Source organism: Microcaecilia unicolor, chromosome 4, assembly GCF_901765095.1.
Source record: "Microcaecilia unicolor chromosome 4, aMicUni1.1, whole genome shotgun sequence".
In the NCBI taxonomy this organism is placed as follows: domain Eukaryota; kingdom Metazoa; phylum Chordata; class Amphibia; order Gymnophiona; family Siphonopidae; genus Microcaecilia; species Microcaecilia unicolor.
The window spans coordinates 337,122,510-337,147,294 of NC_044034.1; the positions used below are offsets into that span (position 1 = coordinate 337,122,510).

At 41.7% G+C, this 24,785-nt stretch overlaps 1 protein-coding gene and 1 long non-coding RNA gene across 5 annotated transcripts in view; one reads left to right on the forward strand and one right to left on the reverse strand.

Annotated features, from left to right (window-relative positions):
- Window positions 1-1,270: 1,270 nt before the first annotated feature.
- Window positions 1,271-24,785, reverse strand: part of GYG2 (glycogenin 2) — a 99,904-nt gene continuing 76,389 nt past the window's right edge. For 2 of the 4 annotated variants that reach the window (XM_030202081.1, XM_030202080.1), the window contains exons 8-11: window positions 15,501-15,665; window positions 9,830-9,952; window positions 6,550-6,666; window positions 1,271-1,666 (exon numbers count right to left, since the gene is read on the reverse strand). In XM_030202081.1, coding sequence (XP_030057941.1) covers window positions 1,502-1,666; window positions 6,550-6,666; window positions 9,830-9,952; window positions 15,501-15,665 — 570 coding nt within the window. In that variant the 3' untranslated portion in view covers window positions 1,271-1,501. The remainder of the gene's footprint in view (window positions 1,667-6,549; window positions 6,667-9,829; window positions 9,953-15,500; window positions 15,666-24,785) is intronic. The other 2 variants (XM_030202082.1, XM_030202083.1) reach the window with 2 other exon arrangements.
- Window positions 17,878-18,637, forward strand: LOC115469439. The gene is made up of 2 exons (XR_003942007.1): window positions 17,878-18,159; window positions 18,193-18,637. It is a non-coding gene; the product is annotated as an uncharacterized LOC115469439 (long non-coding RNA).

Genomic DNA, 24,785 nt, shown 5'->3' on the forward strand with positions numbered 1-24,785 from the left:
GCAAGGTTTATCTTTTGAACCTTGTCATGAAAGAATTCAGCAAGGGTCTGAGGAGATAATGAAGGGGGAGTTGGGGGAGGGGGCACCTTGAGGAGCGAGTTCAATGTGGTGAAGAGAAGTCGAGGGTTAGAGCCAAGAGAGTTGGCTCTAACCCATATTCATTGTGAAAAAGCTTTAAAACCCAACTGGGTTGTGGCCCTTAAAGGACTGTGGTTGCTCATCCTGTCTCGGCAAATCTCCCAGTGGAGACTGAACTGAACCCATGGGGAAGATGCTACTGATGCTGCCATAAGTATTGCCATGCCAGGACAGAGCGAAGGTCCATCAAGCCCAGCATCCTGTTTCCAACAGTGGCCAATCCAGGTCAGAAGTACCTGGCAAGATCCCAAAAAAGTACAATACATTTTATGCTGCTTATCCTAGAAATAAGCAGTGGCTTTTCCCCAAGTCTATTTTAATAATGGTCTATGGACGTTTCCTTTAGGAAGGCATCAAAACCTTTTCTTAAACCCCACTAAGCTAACTGCTTTTACTACATTCTCTGGCAATGAATACCAGAGTTTAATTACACATTGAAGTGTAGAGACTGGCAAGCCTTAGTTATGTCCCATGAGGCATTGCTTCATTTCCTTTTTTTGGGAAAAGCTGAAAAAGTCTGTTCTTGGAGCAGCGTTATTTGGTGTGTCTGTGTTGTCTGCATTGAGGGAGAGGAGAGCTGCAACCATGCAGAAGTAAAGAAAAGCAGAGCAGACTGACTGAAGGGGAGGGGGGAGAAACACCACCTAGACAACAATACCCACATATGCTCAGGACAAACCTAAAAAGTGTGTGTGGGGGGGGGGGGGGGGGGGGGACAAGAGCATTGGCATGCTGGACCTGTCCAATGTCATCACCGGGAATGTGCCTACACAGTCCCTTCTCATCTGTGGGAAAACACGGTATAACAGATCAGTTTAGAACTCGCAGTTCTTCCTTCCTGGACCCTATTGAGCATATGCAGAAAAACTACATTTAAATATCTGCTTTACATAAATTAATATTTATTATGCGCACAGTGCTCTGTTTACATAGCGCCGTATGGAGAATTCACAGGAACATATGTAGCAAGTTTCCTTGGTGAGCGTAGAAACCACTCCATGAGTATGGTTGACAACCAGCTGAGAATTAGGGTACTGATAGGCAGCATGTCTGATCCAGAGACACGGATAAGGGACACTTAGCAACAGCCTGCTCTGCAGAAGAGGCACTGAAATTTTTTTTTTTTTTTAATAGCATACAATTCTGCCCAGTATATGTGCACTAAGGAAAGAACGGTCTATGCATTGCAGAGGTGCAATTACATTAGTTTCTCAATGAAACATGTTTCTTCGTAGCCTGAATGCAGTGATGTAACACTTTCCCATGACCAGAGCACCCATTTCCAAAACAGAATGGATACAGTTCGACTCACATACTGCGGATGCGCCAACACATACACACCCTGCAACCGAAAAAGGAAAAGCTACTGCAAGAACCGATCCAGTCTTTTCTTAATATTCTCAAAAGCATCCTTCCCCATGTAGTCCATCTGGCCTTCCTCCCATTTCCTACGCTCCTCTTCCGTTCTGGGTTCTATTTCTTCCGCAGCTTGAATGGACAGCTCTGTAACAGAAGCAGCAAGAATACCCTAGGGAAGCAACAAAAAAAATAAATAAATAAAAAACATAGGCACTTACTAATAAATATTACTTCCTGCAGACTGAAGAATTAAAACTCAAGATCTCATGGGGAAAATATTTTAGGGATAATTTTATAACTGTGCACATGGGTACAAATGTATGTGTGTTGCTCCAGGCTTTGCTGAACAAAAGGGTGTGTGTTCTGCTTTTGAATATTATCCCACAAACTATGTGCTTGGATTTTATACCTGCGTTTTTGGGTATTCACTTTATGGGTTACAATTCATGTCTACTTTTGACTTTTTGAAAATACACGCATCAATGAAAACTCCTTCCTCCGAACAAACGTCAAAAAAATAGGTAAAAAGTATGTGAATGTGTACAACCTATATATGCCTTTAACTGCATATCAAGTAGAAGCTTTCTAAAAAGTCACACCTAAGATTAAATTACTACTTTTAACCATAAAAATAGCTTTGAAAAACCACCATCTCATTGGTTCTAGATTGACCCTGCTCCTTTTTCCGTGTTGCTCTCAGTTGCTAAGCAAGGTCACAGTGGTTTAAGAGGAACCATTCAGCTAAAAAATAAAGATGCTCTGTCAGGGTAAAGATGAACCTGGGCTCGCAACGTGCCTGAACACGAGAACACTCCAAAAGTAACTGCCAAGTAAAACGTGGCCGAAGCTTAAAGTGACCATTATTGAGAGCTGAACTGCCATGATCCCTCTCCATTTAGAAGTTTTAATCCTTTGCTAACTCACTAAGGAACACACTGCTGACATTCTACAGGAATAAAGAAGTTGTAGGAAGCCTCAGAAGGACAATGTAGACACTGATGCCCTGACAAGACTGTAGGTGGTTCTGAAATAATGGAGGCCACCATGAGCGTCCATCCCATCAATCTGTGGGACTAGCGTCATGCAACCCTTAAGCCATGATCAGGTCTGTAGTAAAAACACATGGCCCATGCAACGTTGAAGCAGCGACTCTTCTGAAAAATGTTATAAATCAACTAACAGCAACGAGCAGAATGGCTGACCGCACTTCTAAGACAGCCAGGATTTTTGTCAAGTGGAAGGAGAAACCAACCAGATGTGCTATATGAAAACTTGGACAGCAAGATTTCACACAATAGTGTAAGTGAAACTTTTCAAGATCATGTGCTATATCTGACCAACCCTTGCACTCTCAACTCATATCACCACCCATCTGCAACAAGATTTTAGTGGTATTTCATGGGGACAAGAACTTATTGCTCTTGTCATGACCGAATGTACACAGGGCTAAATGTACACAGGTGACAGGGGCCCTACCCATGGATAAAATTTGGCTTAAGAAAGCTTCTCAAGGTTCCACTGGCACTGCCAAATTTCAGCCCAAATCAAGGGAAGGGCTCCCCAACAGATGTACTGGGATGCCAAAAGCAAGCAGAACTGTGCACAGAACACAAGGGGGGGGGGGGGGGGAGGATTTTATTTCCATTCATTTGTAGCCATACACATGCATAAATGGCTTCCAGCATAAGAATACATGTAATGACATAATACATCTGATGTCATGACAGCACAGGCTTTTCTGGTAGGTGTGTACAGGGGTGGAGTTTGGGTGGACCACAAGTATGGTGCTTGCAAGTATAACAGATAATACATACTAATGTATGCACATACGTAAATCTGGGGATGGACACTTGCACCTGCGCAAGAAGAGGTGTAAACCTGTGCACCTGCAATGTAGGTACCATTTCTGCCACTAGCATAAAGACAAATGGGCAGCTACTTGTCTTTATAGAAGTGGACTTAAAATAAGCACCTCTTTATAAAGTACCTTCAATATGATTGGGAAATGTGCATTCCTTGCTTATGATAGAAGCATATGTTTCAACTTGTTTGTTGACTGAACAAGTGCCTATACCGATATCTGGAATCGCACTAGCACCCCCACTTCAAGAATACATATTTTAAAACAAGCGTTTCCATACTCATTAACCCCTTACTGCTAAGTGACTGGCTGACACACAATCACTGTGCCCAGAGAAAGCAAAAATAACGTAGCATTATGGCCTAGCAATAAAAAACACAAAAGTGCATTAATATAACAAAGTAGAGATAACATTGCGTGAAAGGCTCTGCTTAACACAAGACTACCTCTACTTCAGGAAGCAGGTGAAAGCTTGGCTCTTCAACCAAGCCTTTAATGGAAGAACTAACTTGTTAGTCTCACTCACACAAGGATTGACTCGGGCTCCACATACTGCAGAAGGACATGTTTATCCACTCCTACCCTAGCTGAGATGATATTTAACCATCTCTCTGACCTCACGTGCAACTTTCTTCAAATCAGTCACCTTACTTTCTAATTCTTCCTACTTTCTTACTCATCTATATGCTACAACTTTGCCTTACCCCTCACTACCAATTTTAATGTTCTAGTACATATTGTGTCGTCATTGCAAGTAGTATACCATGCCATACTTTGTATTGTTCGAATATTTTTACTGCTCTAATTGCCTATTGTTCATGTTTGATCTATTCTTACTATACAAAGCCTTGAGTGAATTCCTTCAAAAAGGCGGTAAAATAAATCCAAATAGTTTAAATGTCCTGATACATGACAAAATAGAAGGGCAGTATTCTTTATGCATGTGAGCCTCCTGTCATGTTACCACCTTAACATGAGCCTAGTAATATGCTGATCTCTATGCAGTGTGTGTTATGCATTGTACAAAGAGGGATGCAACTAATTCCTTGAACAAAGTGGCAGCAAATAGAAAAAACTGACACTCCCTTTAAACTAATCAACAATGAATCTGATCAAAGAAAGCTTCAGTCTATGAGGTGCTGTTTACACTCTACTAATTGGAGGTGCTACACCCATCCTGGCAATAGGCCTTGCTCAAACCCTTGCACCACAAATCTATGAATTTCATGAGACCCAGTATCAAAGTAGTGTTCACATAGGGATTTGAAGCCATCAATTTCTTAGTCGAGGGAGGGACAGTCAGAACTAGAACCCCATGAATAGCATGGGGGCAAAACCAGGATTGATCACCCTATCCCAGACCGAGTCAGCATGGCTTTTGTGTGGGGAAATCTTGCCTGACCAATTTACTTCAATTCTTTGAAGGAGTGAACAAACATGTGGACAAAGGGGAGTCGGTTGATATTGTGTATCTGGATTTTCAAAAGGCGTTTGACAAGGTACCTCATGAAAGGCTACAGAGGAAATTGGAGGGTCATGGGATAGGAGGAAATGTCCTATTGTGGATTAAAAACTGGCTGAAGGATAGGAAACAGAGAGTGGGGTTAAATGGGCAGTATTCACAATGGAGAAGGGTAGTTAGTGGGGTTCCTCAGGGGTCTGTGCTAGGACCGCTGCTTTTTAATATATTTATAAATGATTTAGAGATGGGAGTAACTAGCGAGGTAATTAAATTTGCTGATGACACAAAGTTATTCAAAGTCGTTAAATCGCGACAGGATTGTGAAAATTACAAGAGGACCTTACGAGACTGGGAGACTGGGCGGCTAAATGGCAGATGTTTAATGTGAGCAAGTGCAAGGTGATGCATGTGGGAAAAAAGAACCCGAATTATAGCTACGTCATGCAAGGTTCCACGTTAGGAGTTACGGACCAAGAAAGGGATCTGGGTGTCGTCGTCGATAACACACTGAAACCTTCTGCTCAGTGTGCTGCTGCGGCTAAGAAAGCGAATAGAATGTTGGGTATTATTAGGAAAGGTATGGAAAACAGGTGTGAGGATGTTATAATGCCGTTGTATCGCTCCATGGTGCGACCGCACCTTGAGTATTGTGTTCAATTCTGGTCGCCGCATCTCAAGAAAGATATAGTAGAATTGGAAAAGGTGCAGCGAAGGGCGACTAAAATGATAGCGGGGATGGGACGACTTCCCTATGAAGAAAGACTAAGGAGGCTAGGGCTATACAGCTTGGAGAAGAGACGGCTGAGGGGAGACATGATAGAGGTATATAAATAATGAGTGGAGTGGAACAGGTGGATGTGAAGCGTCTGTTCACGCTTTCCAAAAATACTAGGACTAGGGGGCATGCGATGAAACTACAGTGTAGTAAATTTAAAACAAATCGGAGAAAATTTTTCTTCACCCAACGTGTAATTAAACTCTGGAATTCGTTGCCGGAGAAAGTGGTGAAGGCGGTTAGCTTAGCAGAGTTTAAAAAGGGGTTGGACGGTTTCCTAAAGGACAAGTCCATAAACCGCTACTAAACGGACTTGGAAAATCCAAAATTCCAGGAATAACATGTATAGAATGATTGTACGTTTGGGAAGCTTGCCAGGTGCCCTTGGCCTGGATTGGCCGCTGTCGTGGACAGGATGCTGGGCTCGATGGAACCTTGGTCCTTTCCCAGTATGGCATTACTTATGTAAAAAGGGGGGGGGGGCAGTCATAGGAGCCAACTTTTCAAAATTATTGGGGGTGCTAAGCTCAATGGAAATCTCTTCCTAGACACATACAAGGAATTTTTTCAATATTGGGGGTGCTCAATCACCCACAGAGTCGGCTCCTATGGGGCCAGTCCACTGCTTTAAGCATGCGAGTCACACATGATGTTGAGATTTCTCACCCCCTCCCCATCACACAGCACAAATGTCAACAGAATGAGGAATATCTAGCAGAAATAAACATTGCAATGCAATATGCAAACAAAGATGAGAAATGACAAAAAAAAGGTTAGAAAGGAAAAAAAAGGAATTATGCAGCTGAGCAAATATCATCAAGCACCAATTTCCCTGTCTTTTCAAAATTAAGCCATAATTAGCCAAGGTGGAAAGCCTGCAATACACCAGCAAGGCAGATGGATGGTAGGCAAATGCAAGCCAATGCATTTAAACATGCAACAAGAGGCAGGTACCAGTTCAAGGGATTTCTGAGGGACAGGATCTGGGTTGGAATATGGCCACGTCTGTGTGTCTGAAGCTGGCTCAGAGAGACTGGAATCAGGGCTGAATATAGCTTCACAATCAGATTGCTAAAACAGAAGTGTTCAGTCAGATTAGTTTTAGGCCATGGACTTTAATATAATAAGACACACACAAAAAAAAATAAAATGTTAAAACATACATTTAAAAAGCTTACATAAGTAAATACCAGAGAATAAAAAGAAATGCCATCTTTAGCACGAATTCAGTGCAGGAAGCACACAAATGCTCCTTCCTCTGGATATACATCAACAAGAGTACTTCGATAGGGGGAGGGGAATGTATACTTCGATAAGGGGGATGTAATTTAAGCAGTAGAGTACATGCTCATTTTTGGGTATTTTAATCATTTACACATGCGATGTGGCAACATAACATGCAACTGACCCCTTACCAACTATTTGAAAAGTATGCAATGTGATATGGTGTGTACTTTGCTAGTGGCTAGTGAGCGTGCAGAGGGGGAGGAGCATACAAGCGTATTATTCATGCAACTTCTACGCCACATATCTGGTGATACTTAATGTGAGATACAAAAGTTTAAATAAAGTATACACACAGATTATAAAATATAATTTACATACAAGACAAATACAGGCACAGACACACTGGCTTTAGGGCTTGTGTGAATGTCTGCTCCTGCCACTTATATTAATATTTAGAATTTAGTAGGCACCTTCTTAACCCTCTTATCCTAGGTATTTTGTTATAAAATTACTTTCAAGTGTTACAAGGAAAGGGGAAAAATGTAAGAGGCAGTACGTTCTACAGTGACTAATATATGATTCACCACAAGTCATTTACCTTTCCTGCTAAATTAGTTCTGTCAAAAAGTAGTTATTTGTCTTTGGGCTATGACAAACCACTTCAGTGAAAGAGGAACTTGTAACCAAAGCCAAAGTTTAAAAATTTTTTTCCAGCATTTACCAAATTTTGAATTTCTGGCAAAATACTTAAAAGCAGGGCTCCCAAGCCTGTCCCAATGATTCCAGCATCAGTCCAGTTTTCAAGGAATGCCACAGGGAACAAGGGAAGGGAAAGGGAAATGGGACTTGATATACTGCCTTTCTGTGGTATTTTGCAACTACATTCAAAGCGGTTTACATATATTCAGTTACTTATTCTGTACCTGGGGCAATGGAGGGTTAAGTGACTTGCCCAGAGTCACAAGGAGCTGCAGTGGGAATCGAACCCAGTTCCCCAGGATCAAAGTCCACTGCACTAACCACTAGGCTACTCCACAAGGAGGCAAACATGTATGCATATATACTGGCCACAGGGTAATTAAGGTAAGGGCAAGGTCAGGGCTTCCCAAACTTAAGTGTCCCTCTAAGTACCAACCTCCACCCCTTTCCCTCGTTTTCATTTTATGGGTTCCTTCTGTTTATATTTCACTGGTAGGGAGGGAGGTACAACCTGAAGAGTAAGTTCTAAAGCTCAAATATGAGAACAATTACAGTACTCTTGGGTACTCTTTCCTGCTTAAGTCAGTCAGAAGCATTTTAGGATTTATCCAGATCTCAAATTATGTTTACACTAACATAATATTACATCACAGCTGGCTCATTATTCACTTTGGTGCAAAAAGCTGTTAGAATAGTAAATGTATCTTATGACCTCATGATGCCAATCATATACCTATTCTTCCCCTGGCCAGCAAGATTCATTTCACTACTCTATGCACAATTACACACATATCAAAGGTAAAATCCAGTTTCAGAAAAGGTGCTTTGCCTGTAGATTTTTGGGAACTAGGATATGGCCACAATCCTGTGTTCCTTTCATGGTGACTCACATGGCCTCTCTTCAGAAGGAACCTATGCTCCACAATGAGTTCCTTAAAGTGGCACAGCAGAGACATTTGACATTAGACAACAACCAGAAAGTCTGATAGTATGAAAGTACAAATATCCCTCTATCCACCCAGCGTGCATCTGGTCAGCTTCAGTGATGTAAAAAGTGGAATACTAAAAGCCTGCAGAGAACATGAAAAGGTACTCCCACAACCTTAACAAATGTAAAATGCTGGACAAGTACTGAACTTGTTGGAACTGTGTAGTGTTATTTTTTTGTATTTTATATGTCTGTCTTGTTTTTATTAATTACGTATGTATGTTTCTTTGTACCCCACCATGGTGGAGGGATAGAAATAAATTTTCAATTTCAATTCTTGGTTCTTTTACTCCCTTCATTGGTCCAGATTATATTCATGTTTTCAATGTATTAGGATAGTGTTAGCCAGTACTGAACTGGGATTCTGCTTTTACTGATCACCATCATCTGTTAGCTCCATGACAAAACTAAGCAGGAAAAAAGATTTTCAGTTAAGTTTAAACATGAATGTTTTTTTTGACCCAGCTCAGTTGTATGCTTTTCTGGATATAAGGTAGTCTGGAAAATATTGTTTTCAAATATAAGCCCCTGAATATCCTTTATGTTTTTTATAGCTATAAAATCTACTGTAATTTCAGATTTTATCACTTTTTTGTTTGTTGGATGTTTCAATGTCAATATAGTAAAAGTTCATACATTAAAAAAATTTTTTTTTAATAGATTTAGAATTTTGAACACTATTCTACCTTCAGAATAAACCGCAAAATTGTTAATTCAATGACCAATTTTAAAATAAAAACCTTAGCATGCAGCTAGAACAAACTCTTACAGTTTTTCAGGACGGATATTCAAAGGGTTTAACCAGGCTGAGTAGGCTAGCCTACTTAACCAAGCAATGCTGCAGAATAATCAGCACAAATTGGCCATCTCAAAATCAGGTGGTCCAGAAGTGGAGTGGAATGGAGCTGGGAGTTATGCAGGTGCCAGCAATATTCAATGCCAGTATCCACATAGCTAGGCAACCCAGATAGGACTGCACTAACTTCGTGTCCTGGTACTGATTATCAGCCGAGACCCAAATTACTATTGGGTAAAAACCTGTCTTATCTCCTCTCCCTCCCAATCCCCACCAACAAGTCTGACTCCTCCTCCACTCCTTAAGGCACACTTAGCCAGTTAGGTTTTCAGGATAGCCATGTTTTCCCCATCTGGTATCTTCTTTAGTCAGTACAATACCAAATCTATTGGAACCAAGCACAACCCACACACTACCCCTACTCCTGCCCCATCATTTCTGTACTGCCAACTGTGTTCCCCATCATCTATGCACAGACCAATAAATACCGAAACTAAGGACTACTGTAGCTGTAACTAATTTACCGGGGAAGATGGAGGTGCTGGTTCTGATGCTGGGATGTCTACATAGGTGGCTGAAGATGGTGGCACTGGTTCTGGCTCACATACTGAAACTTCAAGGTTTCCAGCCTCAGATGAGGTTGACTGCTGTAAATAAAAAAACAAAAATGTTGAAATATTATGTTTACTGTTAACTTCTGCCTTTCATTCGCCATCAAAGACAGCAGTATGGTTGTAAGGGAATAGTTTTCGCCCATAAGTAATTCAGAGCAGTCATGTCTAAGCACATGGGCCTGAGAGAGAGAGCAATCCAGTTTTGTACCATCTTCCCTTCTTCCCCAGACACACACACATAAGCATGCTCGATGTGCTAACATACACAACTGTTGTGACCTATGGACTTTCGTGCCTCAATTTCCTGCCAAAATCTCCTTCCTTCCTGAAGAAACCACCCACCTCAAACCCCAGCCAATCAGGTTTAAGAACCCACTATACATAAACTGCACACTACACAGATTACCCTAAAGAAAAGCACAGTACAATGGCCGAGACTTCCGTTCTACTTACTCAAGACATGGCAATACTCAGACACTGCAACAATCATGATGCCAGCTGCAGAAGCCTAGAACATGTATAGCTGTGGCTTCTGCAAATTTGCCAGATTCATTGTTTGATCAAGTGAGATCACATTAACAGAAGCAGAAGATTAATACACATGCACCAAAAAGTATAGGGGAAAAAAGTACCACTATGAGCTTCTGCAAGACATAAATAAGATAGACAAAACAAAAAATATCCCTCAAATATACTAATCACTGCTCAACCAAATTAAAAAAGGAAGGATCATTCATATCTAGGACAGTTACTTACAGGCCAAATACCTTCCATATCTGTATACCGAATTAAAGTTTCTTGTGAAAAAATGAAGCAATACAGAACACACCTATCAGCTCTTAAAGCGCAAAACTCCCATCTCCAACTACACGGATTATTTAATGTCTGGTGCCCATATTTTTGTTGGACTCGTTTATCGTGTCGAGCAGACATACGCTGCATATGCGCTTTTAGATCACATTTTACTTGCAGTGTTGTTTTTAAGAACATTGTTTTATTCATCGTGTTTCTTCCACGCGTACTCGCCAATACTAACCCTTGAAGAAGGCGTAGACCATGTCTCATCTATTCAATAAAGAAATCTCAATTGTTCCAGACTTAAGGTCCATTAGTGCTTTTTCTTGTGTACTGTAGAAGCCTCTCTCCTGCTAACAAGAATTTTTTTTTTTTTGCCATTAGCTTCCTTCTTTCTCTTATAGAAGAAATTGTGCAATCTCCGTTTTGTCACACATGCCAACTGGATCAAACATGCCTACAAACTGATATATACATTTTTGTTTTATACAATAAAATGACAAATTAAAATTACAAATCCTTCTGAAATGTAGGCACAGGGAGTGTGGCATAATGAGGAGGAATGGTCAGGCAAGGGAAGTCTTACACTCTTTGGCCCTCTATGTGATGGGCTTTTTTTCTAAAGTTTGAAGAATGCTGTACAGCCACCATGTAATAGGAACAAAATGCATATGTCAGAACGTAAGAGGTTCCTCTCACCTTGTATTAGAAGAGCGTCTTTGGCTCAACGTCAAAACAACAACTGTTTTACATTTTCTTACAAATAACCATTTATTTGTAAGCATGGGAGTGCAAAGCTAGAAAAAGCAATTCATCAAATGGACACCAGATGGTGCTGATTCACAACATTAAGTTAAAGTCACTCCTAGTACATCCTATTTTTTGGCCATTGCATAGACAGTTAAAACCCCATATCCTTTCTTTCCCACAAAATGCACCACTTAGTGTGCATTATTTCACCATAAAAAGAAAAATCTTACCCAAAGATCATTAAAAAAAAATTAAGATGCCTCACATGCAAAATGTATTCAAAGAAGCTCAACACACAATGGATAATTTGCTAAGCTAGGTAATTTTTGACTTTCCACACCAAAAGCAAAAAGGGGCTAGTGCTTGGCAAAAAAAAAAAAAAAAAAAAAAAAAAAGTACCCCCACCACGATCCCTTTTCAAATTCTTCTCCCCAGCACCTCCAAGGGGGTCTCCTTAATGGGGAGAGGCAGTAGCAATTTCCAAGGTGCTCCTGCCACAGTAGTGGCTTAACTCAAAATGGAAGCCTCAACCCTACAGCAATGGTGTCAACACTAGTACTAGAGGGCAAGATTAGGGAATCCCACGTCAGCGTTTTTCTGCTGTACCACAGTGCACAAAGTGCTATCTTACTGCAGGTTAGTAACTTACCCCCTGTTTACTAAAGCTTAGCTCGAGTTATCTGCAGCAGGGCCCATTTTATCCCTATGGGCCCTGCTGCAGATGACTTGAGCTAAGCTTTAGTAAACAAACCCCTTGGCCTCTTAAATAGAAGACCAAGAAGGCTAAAAAAAAAAATGAGTACCAACACAACTTTGCAAAATTATACGTATTTTGCTATCATGAGAAATTTCACAAAACAAACATTTCAGAAGTGCAATTAAAATTTAGGCCTTGTAAAGAACTTTACTATGCGTTAACAGTAAATGAGCTGCTTTGCATGGATTTTGCATTGTAACAACTATTTGAATTCAATTTCATACATGCAAAAAGCATGTGCAAAATTCTGCACTTTGTACAGGAAATAAATCGCATTTGCAAAACAATTTTTTAAAACTTGTATTCCACCTTCTCAATCTACAACATCACAAGGCAGATTATAATCTAGTATAACAAATCAAGCACAAAACAGCACATAACAGCACATACCATGCTATTTATGTAAAAGGTTATCTGCAGAATTCATTTATTCTTTCACTAAGTTTTCATATTTTAGCCTCAAGGTTCCCTATATAACAACTTTGCTTCATACAAAGCTCCCCTATAGCAGATGAGCAGATAAGCGTGTCTTTTGGGTATATGGAACTGAGCAAGGAATTTCCTGGTCCCCACTCTACTGGAAAAAAGAAACATGCCCTAACAGCACATGGCCTCTGCTCAGTAGTGGGCAGTAAACACATTAACCTCCTAACGTCTTCATCAGCGAGTGAATTTATTGATATAAGCCCAGGACAAGTCCTTGAATGATATACTCCCATCTCCATATAAAAACAGAGCACGGAGAAAAATGTTTCTAACCAAAAAAGAAAAAAAAAAAGCGATGGACGTGTTAAGTGAAACCTGAAAGGTTTTGGTTTTTAGAAGCGAGCTCTAACAAAAATGCAGAAGGTGCAAGTGTTGTGCGATGCCCAGGTTAAATTGGTAGAAAAGAATACCACTTCTGAATGGTGTTTAAAGATTAAACACTTACCCCTGGGTTCTATATACCGCACCAAAGGTTTGGCACAGGTCCAGCATGCACGCACAACTAAGTTAAGAGCAGTCAAGTACGAATGAATATGCCTCAACAATTATTGAGCTCAAGTTGGACTTGCACCCACATTTGGCTGCATGCTACAATATTGAGCGCCTAAATCCCACAGCGTACAAATCAAAAGGGAACGTGGTCAGGGGAGAGGCATGGGAGTGTCGGGGTGTTCCAAATATTACTGCGCAAAAAATGCCACAAGACTGCCAGCATTTACACCAGGTTTAAGCTGGGGTAACTACTACTGCTCAACTTTAGGCATGAAAATTGGCTCCAAGTTGCTATTCTATATAAAGGGCACTCAATTCTGAGCACCCTTTTTAGAATAGTTCTTTATGCGAATTTTTGAGTGCCACTTATAGAACTTTCCCCTTGACTTTCAGCTAAAAACTGAGAATTGTTCTTTTGTTATATTTGGACACCACTCAAAATAGAAATGTGTGAAGATTTAGCAGATTTATTGGTCCTAAAGGATGCTGGGAGCAGTTTTTCAGCTTGCAATAACTTTTCTACTGGACCAATATAAGCATTTAAAATCTCAAAATGAACAAATTCCACACAGTTCAAAATGGCTCAATATTCAGGGGGAAAGCCTCAAAGAGCTCCGAGACCAGAACTTGATCTCGTGGAGCTATAGTGGACCAAACGGTCCTCTCTTCATCATAGGCAAAAAACCCCGATGCCACAGATCTCAAAACTTTAAATGCCTGTGGTAATTGTGCTAAGTTTTTTTTATTTTTTGTTCTTTTGTAATATATCAAAACAAATAGTTATCTGTGCATAGAACACTGCAACTTAAACACGCTATCCGATTACACTAATCTTAATCGAATAGTGTTTACTGGATGCTGCTCTCCGCTATGCAGGGCAGCAAGTGGAGGACTGCATAGCTTCCTTTTTGCCATTATGAATAGGACGATGGCGACATTTGATACCACTACCATCATAGAATTGATGATCAAATATATACCATCTACTATATCATCCACTGTATCTCATAAGGTCAGTAGGTTTATTTACTTGTATTTCATACAGACACCATGGTCCTAGTTCTTCAACTTTTAATTCTTCTTTTTATAATATGTTTACTTATTTAGTATTTATGTTTTGCTTTCTGCTATAGACCTGATTAGTCCGTAATGTTCAGTTTTTAATTATATACCACACCTTTTTCTATATATGTATGTATATGTATACATAGGCATATGCAAGTATATATCCCCTCTTTATATATTTGTCTTTTTAATATGCACGTGTACAGCTACATGAGTACATTCATGTATTTTTAAGCGCATATGGTTGTTTAAATTTCTATATCACACACATATATATATATTTTATGTTTGGTATTTTCATGTTTTACGTTACGATTCCTTTCATATATAAATTTTTCATGTGTTATATATACGTTCTTTCATATATATATATATATATATAATATATAATTTGATTATCATAACTTGTACAATGTAACCCATAACCAATTGGTATCAACTGTATTCTCTGTATTCATATCTTATTGTAAGCCACACTGAGCCCGCAAAGAGGTGGGAAAATGTGGGATACAAATGCAAACAATAAATAAATAAATAAATATATATATACACATACATACACACACACATTATTGTACCAATGTTTGTTTTTATTAGTTTAAAAAAAAAAAAAAAAAGATTGTATGTCTCATTTTTATAGACTCCTGATGGAACGCGTGTTTTTTTTCACCGAAACACAGCTATGTCAAGTCCGAATTGAGTGTGTTACAGTGTTTGTGATTGAATAAAGAATTTATTCTCCACACACGCAGTCCCCGTTTTTTTTGGAAGAGCCTACCTTTCCTACTCCTTTCTTTGCGCCCCTTTACTATCCAGCCATCTTAATGGGAAAAACTTGTTGGTTGCAGCTCTCACTGGATGTTATGTCTCGTCACACTCTCCTTTCATATTCCGCCTTAGTAATTTTAATTTTAACCCTTTTTAACCTACCACTCCATATAATGATTGATTGTAATTTATGCTCCTCATGTCTTCCATCCCTTTTCCACTCCTATCCATTTATCTTATTTTATTGTAATCTACTTATTTATTATTTGCAGTATATCAAAATAAAATTGAAATGTGGAAAGAGGAAGCACTGTGCCCTGCAGAGAGATTCTCAAATGTGCACCTGAACATGGTAACAAGCCAGAGCCTAGCACTGGGGCCATAAGCTTAAGGCGAGGACTAAAGTGTTATGCACAGCAACAAGCAGCACATGAAGCTGAGCAACCAGGAAAAACAGCTGGTTCTTGCCAGTGATGGAGCCCGCTGGAATGAGGAAGCAGTGGCTGTAGGGTTTCCTCTGGCTGCTTGGGATCTGTGTGTGGAAGTTGAGCCATGGGAAGAAGTGGACAGACCCTGTCTTCTTCCAGGCTGAAGGGGTGTTAAACTTCCCACTTCCCTCACCTTGTTGTGCATCTGTTAACATGAAATAAAAAAATGAAGACACTTTTATAGTCATGCACAAATATTGAACATGAATTGGATATTTTAAAATCAGAGGGCAGCTTGATTTTGATTCATTTCACTCAAGCTTGGATTTTCTCCAACTCAAAAAAGGCTCTGAAGTGCCATAAAGTGACCCACCTGACTTCCTAAAACAAGAAGCCATATACACTAGAGAAACCTTGATTAGGCTACATATTCAAGAAATGGCTGAGCTCATGCATGGCAACCCGCATGGGAAGGAAACTCAAAGATACCTTCAAGTGGTGTAATTCCATACATAATGTGCAAGACATCTTCAGATATTCAACAAGGAAAAGGGGAATTGAAAACCAGCATTGCAGGTGGATTAATCACTGATGTAACTCAGTTCAGTCAGCTGCTGTTTTTTCTTTGATAAGCTGCTCATAACCACCACAAGACACTGGATATGTTGAATCTTGTAAAAAAGGTTCTCTCGCAAATCATGGCTTTATTGATTGTAGCAAGAGGCTGAGTGATTTGCACTTCTGAGCTGCCATAATGCTCAGAAACTACTACTACTACTTAACATTTCTACAGCGCTACTAGTGTTACGTAGCGCTGTACAAAATAAACAAAGAAGGACGGTCCCTGCTCAAATGAGCTTACAATCTAAAGAACGAAATGTCAAGTTGAGCAGTCTAGATTTCCTGGGTAGAGGTTAGGTACATTCCATGCTACCATTTGGGTTTCTGACAGGTACTGGTAACCTGGATTGGCAACTGTTGGAAGCAGGATACTGGGCTAGATGAACCATTGGTTTGACCCAGTATGGCTATTATGCTCTTATATTCAGAGTGCTTTGAATGAGTCAATACACGATAAACAAGAGAGCCTTGCTGTACAGCAAAGATTGGTTCTTTAGATTTAGTATAAGGCAGGAACCTGCCTAGTTTAGTTAAGGTTCTAAAGGGCCTGATTTTATTGCCGGGAGAGAGCACGTTTTCTGGAGAGAGTGAAGAGTCACTCACTAGCTCCTCATCCTCTTGTGCCGCTTGTCTTCAGTTTAGTGTAACATTTTAGACCTCAGTTTTGACAATTGTTCCCCCTTTGGATTTTGATTTAATCTTGTCTGCTCTCATGCAAGTGCCTTTTGAACCTATCAGGCAAGCTTCGCTCAAGGACCTTACTCTGAAGGTGGTTTTCTTGGTAGTGATCTGCTCCACTTAAAAGATTTTGGAGTTGTAGGTGCTGTGTTTGGTTTTCTTGTGTGACAAGGCAGCCAAGTTTGGTATTGTCCTTCCTTCCTAAGGTAGTTTCTCCTTTCCATCTCAATCAAACCATTTTTCTTTCTTGGTATTTGAAGGTCTATGGGATTCCAAAGAGCACTGGTCTCCATTGTCTGGATGACTACATGTCTATTTGACTCAGACAAAGGAATTCCATCAGTTGGAAAGGTTGTTTGCTTTTTTTCAGAGGGCTGCAGAAAGGAAAGGCAGCATCCAAGGCCACTGTGACCAGATGGATTAAAGATACTCTTAGGATACTCTTTTGGGATTTTGACAGGTACTATACTGGGCTGGGAGCAGAAGCAGTGGCTCGAACCGCAGCGATAGCGGCCATGGCGGAAAGCACAAGGATGACAAAACGGGCGACTCCAAGTCGGCAGTGGCAGCGAATCTGAGTACTCCACACGCAGCAGCATAAGGCGGGACCAGGCGGGCAGTGAGCGTTCAGCTCCAGCCAGCAAGGGTCCCGCCCGAAGCCATCACAGCCTGGCAAGCAGCCTCCGCTCCCACCACCCCCATCACCCGCTGCATGCCTTCGGACCCCCAGGGATGCCTCTACCCTACTACCCTATGTTGGTGATGGTCATGCCACCACCGCCTGCCACCTCCACGGTCCCCAACCCTGCTGCCTCAGTGCCGCCTGGTGCACCCCCAGTTCGTGACTTGGCATCAGTGCCCCCGGAACTGCCAGCCGCCAGTCCTTCCACATGGCCATGGGCAACCCCAGTGAGTTCTTTGTGGATGTCATGTGACCATAGAAGATATTAAGTGACACGAGGGACAACTTTATCTTTATTTTTTTTTAATGTGGTACATGTTATCCGGTACCAGCCCATTTTAACTTTTATGTGCATGAAAACCAACACCACCAAGAGGCTGTTATTGATTTTTTTTTTTACACTTTTATAGCTGGGTTTTTAAAAACAAAATTTGTATCATTTTTGAATATGTGAGACAAGATTTTTTTTTTTTTTTTTTAAAGTACAAGACCTTTCTGTTCGGCTTCGTTGCAGTTAACACTTCACTGCTCAGTCCACCTCCTACCCAGTGAAGGAGAGGGAGAATAGGGAGTGTCAATTTTGCTGGACCATCATGCTCATGTATTTTGTGATGTTTTCAGACAGCAATCCCTGGAGCTCCCACTGTGTGGGGGCCGGTCTGTTTTATGTTTGAAGGGTCAGCAAGTCGGTGCCAGAACTGACCTTTGTGGTCGATAAGTGAGAGACTACTCATTTCCCATGGTGCTCAAGGATCTCCTCGTCTGAAACACTTGGGGAAGCAGAGAGTGGCATTTCCACCTTGTCCAGGCACAGGCCACAAGATGTGGGCAATGTTTTTGTAAAGAAGTTTCCCTCCTCCCCACCCACCCTTTAGAAAAAGCCAGAGAGCTTAGTCTGTCTGAAGTAAAAACTTGAATTGGGGGTGGGTGGGCGTGGCATGTGCCAGAACACAGCTGGTTTATGAGCCTTGCTCTCATTGGGGAGAGTACTACGAGTGAGATCTTTATGGTGGGTGAGGAGGAAGACTCTTCATTGAAGGAATTGGTACTGCGGTGTTCAGTTGACTGTTGCTTAGTACACAAACTTTGTTTTTTTTGTTAACTGAGTGGTACACATCTGAGGAAGTGTGTTTTTTGTGTGTTCAGGGTTATTATATTGTGCCTTTTGATTTAGATTAAACCATTTTTTAAAACCACCTTCCTCGATGCTTGCTCTCCCTTCCCACCCCCCCCTACCACACCCACACACAATTACTCGGCATCTCTAACCTGTTGCCTCCTGTCCCCAGAGCCGGTGGTGGGAGGCGGGGATAGTGCTGGGCAGACTTATACGGTCTGTGCCAGAGCCGGTGGTTGGGAGGTGGGGCTGGTGGTTGGGAGGCGGGGATAGTGCTGGGCAGACTTATACGGTCTGTGCCCTGAAGAGCATAGGTACAAATCAAAGTAGGGTATACACAAAAAGTAGCACACATGAGTTGTCTTGTTGGGCAGACTGGATGGACCATGCAGGTCTTTTTCTGCCGTCATCTACTATGTTACTATGTTAGGTGCCGAAGGCGACATTGAAGAGGTGGGCTTTAAGCAGAGATTTGAAGATGGGGAGGGAGGGGGCCTGACGTATGGGCTCGGGGAGTTTGTTCCACGCGAGGGGTGAGGCGAGGCAGAAAGGGCGGAGCTTGGAGTTGGCGGTGGTGGAGAAGGGTACTGAAAGGAGGGATTTGTCTTGAGAGCGGAGGTTACGGGTAGGAACGCAAGGGGAGATGAGGGTTGAGAGGTAAGGAGGGGCTGTAGATCGAGTATATTTGTAGGTTAGTAGCAGAAGCTTGAATTGAATGCGGTACCTGATCGGAAGCCAATGAAGTGACTTGAGGAGAGGGGTGATGTGAGTGTATCGGTTCAGGTGGAAGATAAGACGTGCAGCATTCTGAACGGACTGAAGGGGGGATAGGTGGCTAAGTGGGAGACCAGTGAGGAGTAGGTTGCAGTAGTCAAGGCGAGAGGTAACGAAAGAGTGGATGAGAGTTCGGGTGGTGTGCTCAGAGAGGAAAGGGCGGATTTTGCTAATGTTATAGAGGAAGAAGCGACAGGTCTTGGCTGCCTGCAGGATGTGCGCAGAGAAGGAGAGGGAGGAGTCGAAGATGACACCGAGGTTGCGGGCAGATGAGACGGGGACGATGAGGGTGTTATCAACTGAGACAGAGAGTGGAGGTAGAGGAGAAGTGGGTTTGGGTGGGAAGACAAGAAGTTCGGTCTTGGCCATGTTCAGTTTCAGGTGGCGGCTGGACATCCAGGCAGAAACTAAGTCAGAACTTCCTTATATCACTGCCACTAATATTTAATACTGTTCATACTGCTCCTCTACATTTGTGGAGTAACCTCAAGGTGGATTACAACAAATTTAGTTCAATTGCCGTATCTTGCAGACACACATGCCTCCCTCAGGAAATGCTGTCCCAAGATTTCAAGATGTGATGTGTCAAGTTCATAGGTCTGTATAGCAGTAAACAAGATTCTGGACCTCAAATCACCTCTTCAAACTTTCCGCTAGGAAGCTGGCTTAAATCATAATGTTCTTCTGTATCACACACATTTGTTGTCCGCATTGGTCATGCCTTCACTTGGTCATGGAACTTCAGGAGGTTATGTTCATCAAAAAAAAAAAAAAAAAAAAAAGCAAGCAGCAAACTTTCTGGAAAAGTTGAGAATTAATACTTTGTCTTGAGCCTGGCTTAGACATTTTTTTCCTCGTTTGAAATCACCTGTATAGGACCCCTGAATCAAATGGACAGGAGAAGCTGAATGCATTTCAAGTTGCATTCTCTGGAAAGGGGCAATTATACAGATTTCTCAAAAGTAGATGGTCTGAGATTTTGATTTCATAATCCTAAAAAATTAAATTTCTAAATACTGGTAGAAAAAAAAAAAAAAAAAAGGTAAATCTAGATGCCTAGATTCATAATCCATTTCTCACTGACCTGGACAGTGTTCAAGTGGAGAAAGGGATGATTTGACTGACATGCAGGTCAAGAAGTGATAGAAAATGATCTACGAGATCAGAAATAAAGGAGCCGTGACTAATAAACATACCATCACTTAAATTTTAAAAAGTTATGGGGCCACAAATCACACAACAGTGTAGTTTATAGAGCTCTTTAAAAACTCATGTCAAATGATTAACCCCTTATGCTTAAATGAACGTATTCTGTATATGTTTTGAAATTCTGCTCTCCAAGTGTCCCATTTAAAACCCCTTAATATATAGGCATAAACCAAGCAAATGCTTTCCTGCAAGGAAAAATAGTGGGGAGGGAACATCCAAAATGAGGTCTGCTGTCTCAGATAGCCCTGGAATCTAGACAGCTATGAAGGGGCCCTTTAAGCCACAGTATCTGCAGATAAAATCTGCAGTTACTGTGGTTTAATGCATTTTACCAAATAGATAATTTAATGCAGCACCTATTGGGGGCACTCTCAGTAACTTGTTGCAGGTTGTATGTTTTAACATCCTACGCGAATGCACTTAATGCCTCCTATTTAGGAGGTGGTTAGTGGTCCCGCATTAGGAAATTTGCATGTGATAAGTGCAGTGCATTAACTACGAATGCCTTCCATGCCCACACTGTCTATGCCATAAAAGGAACATAATGCCCGGTTGTACATGGGCACCGAAAACACTGCAAAGCCCCTACATACGGTTCTGCACTGGCAGTTAACATGGAGTAACTGGCCATTAACCCTGAATTCTAAATACGGTGCCCAAAGTTGTGTGTCCAACTTTGGGCATGCTTCATGCTTCTGAAATACATCTATAAATTTAATTGGATAATGAGTTGTGATTGTAGTACACAACTCAAACTCTGGCTTGCAGACCTAAATATGCAAACACATCCTATATAATAATTTGTACCTCCAACGTTCTCTGGCTGGCTGGGTTCGTTAACATCTCCCGACGTCAGCAAGCCTCCAGCATTCCCTTCCCTCTCACTGTCCCGCCATCGCGTAAAAAGGAGGGCAGAACAGTGAGAGGGAAGGGAATGCTGGAGGCGAGCTGATGTCAGGAGATGTTACGAACCCAGCCAGCCAGAGAACATTCAGGTACAAATCGCTGGACATGGAGGGGAGGAGAGAATCAAGGAGAGGAGAAAATCGCAGGACATTGATGGGAGGGCAGGGAAGAGTAGAATCGCTGGACATGGAGGGGAGGGGGAGAGAGAAAAAAACACTTACACGAGAGCCTTCCTAGGGTCCATTTCATTGTGGACGAAAGGGGCTCGGTTTCACTAGTTTATTGTATAAGTAGTCTACTATAAACTACCATCTTATAATATATTTTTCATACGTGCTATTATTTGCTTCTTTTTGGAAGGAAAGACTTCAGTAGACGCAGCACTACTATTTCAACTATGATTTCTGTAGCCGCTGTATCACCACCAGCCATAAAACCTCCCCCTTCCTAAAATGTGGTACTTATTTTTTTTAGTCCTGTTAAGAGGAGAAGTGCCTATTGATGTTAACTCAGATGCTGACAACATAAGAGAAAAATCAAGTAGTTTACATTTCACGGACTCAAGAATGTTTTGCCAGAGCAAAATGAAGTGACAGAGTGCTTGCCATTTACAATATAATTTATCTTGCAAGATACTCCATTAGATAAGCTCATAGAACAGCAAACAAATTTGTAGACTGAAGTCCTGTAGTTGAGGAAATCTATTAGGCACGCAAAATGAGATGATTCCTTTTGAAGAACTGGTAGGAAAAAAAACAAAACCCTGCAAAAACAGCAGTTCTAGTATATCATGAGAACCAATGAAATAAAATCAATCTTTCAGACAGATATTTTAAATATTTCTTCATCAACATAGCAAATAAAGTTTCCCTTAACATAGCAAATAAAGTTTCCCTTAATAAAGCAATGGCAAGCTAATGGGGCAAAAAAAAAAACCCCAGACCTCAAAAACCACTCCAAAATTAGTGTCGCGTTGTGAATAACATATAGCTGGAAAGACCTCAAAAGCCTTTGTAGAGATAGACATTGAAATATACATTTTTCACTGGTCATAAAAACGCCCAGAGACATTTTTGTGTTAACCTTTCAAGTGCTCTAATTCCTTCACACACTTTGCATTTCTAATAAGTATAATTTAAATCTTCATTCCAGTTCCAGACTTTTCTAATCATATAAACATATGAACAGTGTGCTAGCTATAAAAACTGTTTCCAGTTCAAAAACTTTTATAATCATGGGGGCATAGAAATTAACATGGAGCTGGGAGGGGGGGACCCCCACTACTTAACTTTAGATCCTACCAGGCCATTGTTTCACCTACCAGCATTCAGGCCTCTTCAGGGGTATAGGCCCAACTCCTTTCATTTTCATCAATAGAAATCAAACAAAATAAAACATGGATAAGATGATACCTTTTTTATTGGACATAACTTAATACATTTCTTGATTAGCTTTCGAAGGTTGCCCTTCTTCGTCAGATCGGAAATAAGCAAATGTGCTAGCTGACAGTGTATATAAGTGAAAACATTCAAGCATTACTATGACAGTCTGACAGGGTGGGAGGATGGGGGTGGGTCGGAGGTATGCATGGGGACATCAAAGTTACCTTTAAAACCATACAAGAACGTAAGACCTTTGAAGTCAGAATGATTGAATATTTTAACACCCAACAGAAAGGACTTAACAAGGACCTGGGGTTCCTAGCCCATTATAAACCATAAAGCTGTATGTCTCCGTTGATGTCACGTCTGTGGCCGTGACCACCCTCAGACTTACCCTGTTTCTGGGAGTCAGTGGCTGTGCTGGCTTCTGCTTGTCTCTGTGTCTGTCTCTGTCTTAGTTTCTCTCTGGCTCTGTGTGCTGATTGCCCTACTGAACCTCACCTGTGTGGGCTATGCCTCTTCCAAGATGGCTTCCGCCTCCTCCTCTATGCCAGTATCCAAGATGGCTCCCGCTGTTCCTTCCTGTGGGCTGACTTCTCTGTGTGTCAAGCCTCTGTTTGGATGCAAGGTGATTGCTGCAGCTGTGCCTCTGGTGTTGAGGGGCTTTATTAATCACTTAGAGACTACAGCCCTGGCCTTTGCATTTCGTCTAAGGGCCCTGGTATGTGGAGTGCTCTGTTCACTGCTACATTGTTTGCTCTGTGTGAGTTTCTCTGTTTGTCTAGTTAGCTTGGGCACAGCTTTGTTTGTTAGCTTGTGTATAGCTTACTAGTTCTCCTGAGTTTGCTCTGTGTATGTTTCCAGTGTATGACTTGTTAGCTTGGGCACAGCTTTGTTTGTTAGCTTGTGTATAGCTCTACTAGTTCTCCTGAGTTTGCTTAGTGTATGTTTCTTGCGTATGACTGGTTTGCTTGGGCATAGCTTTCCTACTAGCTTATGTACAGTTGACTAGTCTTCTGGTGTTTCTGTTGCTTCAGCCCTTGTTCTATCTGTTGCCAGTACTCCTTGATACTGAGGCTCCAGCCGTAGTCTTGTTCCTTGATTTGACCATTGCTTTGAACCTGCCTGTTGCTGGAACCCGGACATTCCCTGCTTGTCTGCCTTGCCTTCGCCTAGGTGCCTGGGGGCACTCCTGGATCCTCATTTCTGCTGTTCCTGATTGCAAGTTCCAGTTCCGGTCTTTCCTGTAAGTCCTGCCGGCTGCCCGAACCTGGGGTCTTAACCCTCGGGGAAAGGCGGCTAAGCGTAGGTGAAGCCTAGGTCCAGTGTGTTCCGGTCCCGTGGGTTCCGCTCCAGTGTGTTCCAGTCCAGCGGGTTTCACTCCTGTATGTTCCAGTCCAGTGGGGCCACTCCAGTGTGTTCCTGTCCAGCGGGCTCCACTCCAGTGCGCACCCGTCCGGTGCGTTCCAGTTCCGTGTATTCCTGTGTAGAACTCCAGTCCGGGGTTCCGATCCAGTCTTGTCTCATCTCTACCTTGAAGGTGATCTTGCCTGCCACTGCCGCTCCACGGTAGTGGCCCAAGGACTCACGAAACCAGTGCTCCCGGGGAAGAAGCCTGACAGTATGCCAAGGTCCTCGAGCACGCGACAGTTGATCACCCTCCCCTCACCTACCCACACCCATCCTGTTAGAATATCAATGATATGCTTTGTTGTCCCCATGCATACCTCCGACCCACCCCCATCCTCCCACCCTGTCAGACTGTCATAGTAATGCTTGAATGTTTTCACTTATATACACTGTCAGCTAGCACATTTGCTTATTTCCGATCTGACGAAGAAGGGCAACCTTTGAAAGCTAATCAAGAAATGTATTAAGTTATGTCCAATAAAAAAGGTATCATCTTATCCATGTTTTATTTTGTTTGATTTCTATTGATAACCTTAAGAGTGGACT